The sequence below is a fragment of the Oryza brachyantha genome, chromosome 8 (genome assembly GCF_000231095.2).
Source record: "Oryza brachyantha chromosome 8, ObraRS2, whole genome shotgun sequence".
NCBI classification, from domain to species: Eukaryota; Viridiplantae; Streptophyta; class Magnoliopsida; order Poales; family Poaceae; genus Oryza; species Oryza brachyantha.
The window spans coordinates 12754845-12763730 of NC_023170.2; the positions used below are offsets into that span (position 1 = coordinate 12754845).

An 8886-nucleotide genomic window follows, 5' to 3' on the forward strand; every position below is an offset into this window, starting at 1 on the left:
ATATATATGTTGAATGTATATCCACGATGATGCCTATTTAAGCCTAGTTTCAAATTTAGGTTCCTACTTTGGCGTATTATTTACAAGACTAAGTTACAAGGCATATGGTTTAATTACGAGATGGTAACTAGCTTGTTGACAGGATGTGTGTAGTTCACTCGTTCTCTGTTCCCAAACTTACACATATGACATGCATCTTCCGGTTGTTGTTATTAATCTCTGACCCGATCGACCAAATCCACAAATGTATATATATACATTTTTTTGACATCTATCATATTTTGACACACACACACACACACACAATATATATATATATATATATATATATATATATATATATATATATATATATATATATATATAGTTTGACATCTATCATATACTACTATATGCATGCTTTGAGTTTTCCAGGTTAGACACATATATAAATATGGTTCTGGTCTAGATGCAAGCAATAAGATGTTGATATTTAATTTGTTTGGCCTTCAAGCAATATGGTATGTATCTTCATGAATTTTGTGAGGTTTTGGGATGACTATGGAAGTATTCCACCAATTTCTTTCCTGGTGCCCTAGCTAGTGATGTTGAACAAGTAGAAATTAATTAACCACACTCTTACTTACATACACGTAAGTCATTGAAATTTGAATTTTTTAGATGGTTATTTAGGGGTGGGTATGCCATAAGGTATTCCATCTTGTAATTAATCAAAGACCAATAAAAATATATATGATATATCCTCAGTTAATGTTGCTAGCCAAAGTAAAAACCTTCTTCTCATGCAACACAATAAATTGTAATCATTTTTCTTAAAAAAAAAAGAGTGAACCCCCATCCCCCCCCCCCCCCAACACACACACATAGAGAAAATCCCATTAATTAGAAATGAAAACTGAAATGGTTTTACAAACTGAGATTGCTTTGTATAATTTTAGACAGAAAAATATTAGTTTGTCATCGATTGATTCTGTAGACAAAATACCAAGTAGAGAACAGGGAATACACCTGAAATTTATAGTTCAATTCTTTGGATACAAAATGACTCCGAATTGAATAATCATGTTTATAGATCTCGGAACTCAGAGAAACTTCAAAAACCTCAAAATTAGCACAAACAAAAAACACTAAAATATAGTCAGAAAAAAAAATCACATAAACAAAGCAAAATCAACAAAATATAGCCCCCAAAAAAATAGCACTTCAACAAATTAACAAATCAATTAATCGGAATTAACATATGGAGAAGAAGCAAACTAGCTAGCATAGGATCATGATAAAAAGGTGCAAATTAGTCATGGCATATATAAGTATATAAAGCACTTGAATTTTCAAGTCTACTTGTTTCACAAACCATATTAGCAAGCAAACAAGAAAAGAAAGCCCAGAAATGTAAATTTTATCTAAAAATGCAAAAAAGAAATGCACATGATAAGAAATCAAATCACCTTATTACTCATCCGTTGTCGAAGGGTCGCAGCTCATTATCTCCTCGAGATGGTTATAGTATTGGTAGTAGTACTCCAATCCTTCCATCACCTGCTCAGCCGTCGTCGCTGCCGCCGCCACCGGCAATCCTGACATGCTCCGGTTGAGCTCAACGCCGCGCTCGCGCTCGTCCGTGGGCGCCAGTGCCGGTGATGACCCGTCGCGGCCTCTGTTTCTTGCCCGCGGCGACGCCTTGGCGCCGTGCTTGGTGCTAGCATTTGTGCTCGAGGAGCTCGCCTCCGTCCCTTTCTCCTTCGCCGATGCGGCGGAATGCTCCGGCGGCGGTGGCACGGCGGCGTCCCCCGGCGCCGCCGCGTCGTCGGAGAGGTTGAGGCGGTCGATGGCCTGCTTGGACTGGGTGAGCAGCCACTCCACCGTCTTGCTGGCCTTGTCGAAGCCGAGCTTGTCCTGCAGCGCGAAGAAGTCGCGCGCGACGCCGACGGACAGCCGCATCCGCCGGTCACGCACCCCCTGCGCCGTGCGGATCTTGCTGTGACGGTCGGTTCGGAACGGCCGCCTCCGTGCCGCCGCCGCCGCCGAGACGGGCGACGACCCGGCGCCTCCACCGCCGCCACCCTCCACCGGCGCTGCCAGCCACAGCTGCGCTGCTTCCGGAGGAGCTGCTGCGGCGGTCACCACCGGCTGTCGCAGCACCGCCTCCAGCGTCTCCTCCTGCCGGTGGTTGCTGTACACGTCGGCCCCGGGGAAGAAGAAGCGCGCGTCGTACTCATCCAGCGACGGAGACGACGACGACGACGGCGCGGACATGAGGAAAGCCGTAATGTTCTGTAATGGTGATGGTTCTTCTTGGCTTGAGCTGCAATGGTGGTGCTTGTAGTTAGGGTAAGGAGGTGTCATTAGTGCAGCTAGCTGCAGCACTAACCCGACCAATAACAACTAACAACTCCACTAGAGATTATGTATGCATATATATTAGTTTCAGAATTAAGTGTGCTCTCTCAAGTGAAGTACATGTAATATTGATGCATCATCTAGCTAGTACATACTACAGCTTCTTCTTAATTCTATGCTTGTATTGTGGTGTGATAACATCAATCGAAGTGGACCAATTCAAAGATGGAGATGATATTATGCAGGCAGGAGAAAGAAATATCTACATATCCTATTACTACAGAGTGCAAGTTGTAGCACTTCTTTGGTTCCAAATATATCTATCTAGTATATAGCCTGACATATTTTATTACTATAAATCTGGATAGAGGGCGCGGTAGCTTCATCCTTCCATGTAAGAGATTCTAGAGATGACAAATTGAAAAGTGTTGAATTTTGACAAGTTATTGATAGTCTAGATTTATTGTTAGAATCGCTTAGAGCAGGTACAATAGCAGACTATAAGTTAGCTATAAACATATTCTAAACATATAAGAGAAGAGGTAGAAGATGAGTGAGCTACTAATTTGTAGCCAGCTGCAGCACTGGCTCCAAGACGTAGTGTGTGTATGACATGTGTGACTATGTATTAATGTTTTATAGGTAACTGTTATATGAATTGGCTATTAGATTGACTATAGATGAATTAGAGCCAGTAGTTGGCTATACTATTGAACTTGCTCTTATATTTGAAGTATCCAGATTTATATTGGTACCTCTGTCTTATAATAAATGCAGCCATCAAGAGTCACTTAAAAAGATAATAGAGATATGGTACTTCCCATGTTCTAGGTTATAAAATATTTTACTTTTTTCTATATATATAGTCACTTATGAAGTAATGTATTCTCCTGTTCATTTTATGACTAGCATAGATTTATTTGTATAGTAATCTAGACACATATAAAAAATATATATATTGATATATGGATAAATATAGTTAAATTTAGAAAGTCTTATAATCTGAAACAAATGAAATATGTATGTGTGTATATATTAGTATTAATATGAATCTAGAGAAAATTAAAATATTTTATAATCTAAAAAAATGATATCTTATAATAGGGAGTTACTACTATACTACTACATATATTATGGAATTGAACTGAGAGAGTTATGAGCTAGACATGTATGGAAGTTGCTGCCGAGCTAGCTAGCTAGGGGTGCAGTGCTCATAGAAAGATACCAGCAACAAGAGGCAAGAGCGTAGCAGTAGGAGTAGTAGTCAAGACGACTTGAGCTGATCGATGCTCTGAACAAGCTGAGCAAAGTGCATGGGGTGTGCGTGCCACTGTTCCACTGTGTCATGTACATTTACATCACTGTACTCTGTTTTGTCTCTTCTTTCGCTAGCTTATTGCCTTCTTTATTGGAGCATCGGCTAATGGCTACTCTCTCTTTCTTTTGTTCCGAAAGTTTCTGGCTGCTATAACTTCTCACAGAATCTTGAGGATAATAAGTCTCTCAGATGTCAATAGGTTTAATTTTTCTAAAAATTTGTGGTCATAGAATTTAAAAAGTAAAGTAAAAGCCATAAGTTAATTGACCTTTTAACGGATATTTCTCATAATCTTAAAGCTGATACGGCAATCGATGATATGGACATGGTACACTGGTATTAACTGTTAACGAGGGTGTGGTGGGCCCAGCGGAAAGGCAAAGGGAGCTGGTGATGGATACATGGGTGGTGGGCGAATGATAAAGGGCATCATGGTGGGCCCTTCGCGGTGGGACCGGGCCGGTACTGGGCCACTGTAAGGCCACGTGGTGAGAGATATACCCGTACAACATGTCCTGCAGGAGAGGCTCTGGTGACACACGGGTAAATATATTTCTGCTCGTCATGCTTGAGATAAAATAGAAGAGAGAAGAATAATAAACTATAGGTTTGAAACTAGCTACGTCATAGACTCTAAGACACTAGGTGTATTACATGTGGGATATAGTAGTATATGTTTTTGTAGATAACTATTGTATGAACTGACTATTAGATTGGCTATAGATGATTTGGAGTGCTATAATATTGAATTTGCTCTATTATCAACGTACACATCGGATATGAAACAAACAAAATGTGGCCCTTTCGCTTTTGAGCAAAGTGATCTTTTAGATTTTAGTAATAGTAATCTTGCATAAGCTGCCATGGGGTCACGTGCTCATGATAATCAGATAGACAGAGTAGACGCGTCATATATAAAAATACACAACCGACAAGTTATAGTATGTATCACGCTTTTGCTTATATTTATAAACCGAAAATTTAAATATTTAGGCTTAACTTTGAAGTTGACTTTGAGATTTTTCTCGTCGTAGTTTATTTTCCACTATTAGCTTTTATACTACTAAGAATACACATATAAAAAATTTAATTATTTAAACTCCCTACACGAGGATAATTATGCCAACCTCGCAAAATAATACAATGCCCCAAGGGCCCCTATACAAACAAGATATATATATCATCGAATTGGGTCTTATCAATAGACTGGTATTATCGTCAGATCGATGTAGCAAAATAATCAAATGATTCAAACTATACGGCCAGGACGAGTACGTTGTATGCGTTACATCTTGTTCTGACTTTTGGTTCCTTTTCTGCGTTTCAAAAATTGCACCAAATCATCGTTATCTTGGCTAAGGACTTTTTTGTCTGTCCCTTGGAAGCCCTTCACTCCAGGTCGTCGTTTTCATGTTAAATTCCATATCCCTATTGTATCATGGCAAAATTTACTACAAGGCATCCAAAAAACACGTAATTAGACAGTGAACACCGTAAGATGAAATTTGTTGCAGGACACCACAAAAGTGTGGTAATTAGCTATAGGGCACTCTAGCCAATTTTTTATTATTTATGGAGTCAAATTTTTTTTAAAAATGACGAGATTACCCTCGGTGGTCAACCCGTTACATCGACTGGTCCAGTCGAACTAGACCCAGTTGATCTCGGCGCTGCACTACATCCGAACCCTAGCCTATAGGGCGAGTGAGCATGCGGCAACAGCGGCGACCCAACGGCGACGATAGCGCATAACGGGATGGCCACCAAGGGCAATCTCTTCATTTTTAAAATTTTTGACTCCGAAAATAATAAAAAAGTGGTCGGAGTGACCGTCAGCTAATTACCACATTTTTGTGGTGTCCTGCAGCAAATTCGTGATTTTACGGTGTGCACGTACATGCTTTCATCCGCATTACTAGGATCCCACAAGGGAACTGGACTCACCAAATCCACCGCTCCTAACCGTAATTATTCAAATTGTTTGCCACTGGACAATTCAAGCTTGATGAAATTCAGCAGCCATGGTGTCACCTGCTCCTAATAACTAACTAGACAGATGGAGTAGACGTGTCATATATAAATACACCACCGATAAATGTATTCTGTACCCACATCTTTTCGTCAAAATTTGAATTTTTAATTTTAGATTTGGAGTTAACTTTTGGGTTTTCTTATAATAGTTTATTTTTTAGTCTTGCTTTTTAGATTGCTAAGGACACAAATATAACGGTTTTATTCACAAATTATTTTCACCCCACTGTTTTCTACGAGAGCATCCTTCCCGTCCAATAGATTGTGCTTGTCGGTATACCAGTATCTGGCGGTATAGAAATACATCATGTCGCTGAATTTTAAGCTCATTCTCAGGGGTGTGATGGGGAGTTTTCGTGTCTTGACTAGTGCAGTCTTCATCCCTATCGTATCCTCTCCTGAGTCCGTCGTAGCTAATAGCCACACCATCTTCCTCACCCCTGCCTTATCCTCTCGCCACCATCGCCAGTGTCGCCACCATCGCCGCAACCTTCCTTGCTAGCGAATGGTGAAGGCATGTTTGGCTGGAGAAGTCGTTCACGAGCATATTGAAGGTAGGCACTCATTCTTCTTTCCTTTTCACTGTCAAGTACGACACAAAATTTTTCCCTTACGCACCGCCAATTCATTAGGTCGACGCAAGCTTGGCACATGCGCAACTACATACTTTGTCGTACCATCGCTTTATCATATTGGATAAGGTTTACTCTGCCATCGCCTGAAAGAAGGTACTGAACCAATCCTATAGTACTTGTAATAGGTACTTTAAATCTGGTTGAGTAGGATTGTTTAGTTTTTATTCGTAGGGTAAGTTTTTAACTGTGTTTGTTTCATATGCCTGGTAGATTATTATGGCCGATGAAATAGAGGACAATTTTGTAACAATTGAGGATAAGGAGGAGTATTCTATGATAGCATCTATGAGATTTAAGACTGAGAATGAAGGATTTATGTTATACAATAACTATGGTAAAGAGAAAGGATTTAGTACAAGAAAGAACAATGCAAGAGATGTGGTTAGGTCATGGCTCCACCCCAACTAAAGTGGGCTAACTCGCAACAGATAGAATTCTTTCACCATGTCCCGCATGCTCTAGTGAGCAGAGACCTGGTGGAAGATCCTGCTCAACATGCCCAACTCCTCTCACGAGTGTTGACCACCATGAAGCATCAATATCAGATACCCCGGCTCATGTGTGGAGCCCGAAGTCCACTATGACATTTAACCATGTTTGCGACCAGTCGATTGCCCATCTTTCGCTAGGTGTCTTCGCTGAGAAGTACTCCGCTAGCTAGTCTTGATCGAAATTGGAAGTTGATGGAGGCGAAATCCAACGCTTTCTTGACTCCCCTGTTCTTCACTAGCTTTGGCTGGCAGTTGGCTAGGTGTGGTGCAACGAAGTGCTCAGCGAAGGTCCTTCAACTCTCTATGGGCATGGATCACTCATAAATCGTGAGACAGACCATGTTCTCTGTCAGTTTAGCTCAATTGAAACTGCCCTAGGACACAGACCACAAGGGGGTTGGGGCATCATGAAGCGACCCTGGAAGTCTTGTGGGGCTCTTACTTTGGCAGTGCCTACTGCTTCAAAGGCCTTCAATGCTATCCGTGGAGGTGATTTTCCCATGGCCACAAGAAGCTCCAACTAGCACTGTAGCATGGTCGAGGGGCCAAGCAGGATGGACTATTTAGATATTACGACTATTAGGTGGCAACGGACACCACTTTCACCCACCACTATGTCTTCACCACTGTTGAAACCACCACTGCGTCCTCCTTATTCACTGTCAATGCTTGCTGTCATGCTTGTAGACTCGTTGCCATCGGTCACATCACTGTCCGGTCTACAACGTCAGCCACCCTGGTTCCTAGCATTCGTGCTTATCGTTGCAATCATCACCCGCCAACTCGCCTCGAGATCCATGGTTGAGAGTGAGAGAAATAAGAAAGAGGGTAGCATGGGGTCACCACCAGGAGCGAGAGAAAGAAGAAGTTGGTGTTTAAGGCCAAAATTTGGTAAGATTATTTACTCTATTCAGTTAAGGAAAGGGCACAATCAACCAAGGGAAAGCTTATCTAGAAGAGTCTGAGTTTAAGAAGGAATCGTGAAGACCATGGCATGATAGTTTAATTTTATCTATTAGTTAAGCCAAGTTTAGTAATTTTCCTTTATATTAGGAAGTTTTATCTGGTATCTAATTAGGATTATGTTTCCTTTTATATTTAAGGAAACATTTATCATGTCTGATTAGGACTAGGTTTCCTTTTATCTTTAGGAAATGTGTGCAGTGTCCAATATGGACTAGTGTTAATCTACGGGTATAAATATGTACACCCGAGATTCTTGTAAAAGATCTCTATGATCAATACATCTACTCTCTGTTCATTGCCACCCTCCTTCTGTGGTTTATCATCGGTGGAACTTGGCAGCTGACATGGGCCTGCATCGCTTCGATCTCCGGTGGAAAGGTAAGTCCGACATTCCGCTAGCACCGGTAGCTATATCGGCTAGATTAGGAGTTCCTCAATTCGGTTCGATATTATGATCTGGTTTTAAGGCCGGTAGTTATCATATCAGTTTCAGCTTAAGGTATTTTTGCATCTTTGATCATTCTGGTTAATTATTTAGTGGTCGTATCAGTTGGATCGGGACTTCCTTGGTTAGCTCTAATATTCTAATTGAAATCTATACTATTGCTAGTGATTATATCGGTTTGTTTCTGAGTTACTATTGTATCTTTGGTTGATCTATTCGGTCACTTTGTGTAATTTACGTTGACTTGATACTTGTTGTTTGGTATCTTCAAACTAATATTGTCTTAGTTTGGTCTGGTCTATTAGATTACGTTTATCAAATAGTTTATATCAAGTCAATGCATCATGCTCACTGTTTTATTGGAGTTCCAACTAATAAGTTATCAGTCATTGGCTCATCGGCTTGATAGCAATCTTGATATATTTAGTATATTTTTGCACATTTCTAGGCGTAATCTTGAACTGTCTCGGTTCGGGATCTTTTAAGATTATTTCCAGTAAGCTAGGATAGATATTTTATAGATTTTAGTCGATCATCATTGGATGCAACCGATGATCCGTGTTAGTATGCATACTCATTGTATTTATATCAATAGAATTGTTGATTGTCTTACTACATTACTTCTAGATCAATCGACTTTATTTAAATAGAATTGTCGAT

General features: G+C 40.4%; 1 protein-coding gene across 1 annotated transcript; it reads right to left on the reverse strand.

Annotated features, from left to right (window-relative positions):
• Window positions 1-1452: 1452 nt before the first annotated feature.
• On the reverse strand, window positions 1453-2346 carry LOC121055119 (transcription factor TEOSINTE BRANCHED 1-like). The gene has a single exon (XM_040526553.1). The coding sequence runs from the start codon at window positions 2344-2346 to the stop codon at window positions 1453-1455; it is 894 nt and encodes a 297-aa protein (XP_040382487.1).
• Between the last annotated feature and the right edge of the window lie 6540 nt (window positions 2347-8886).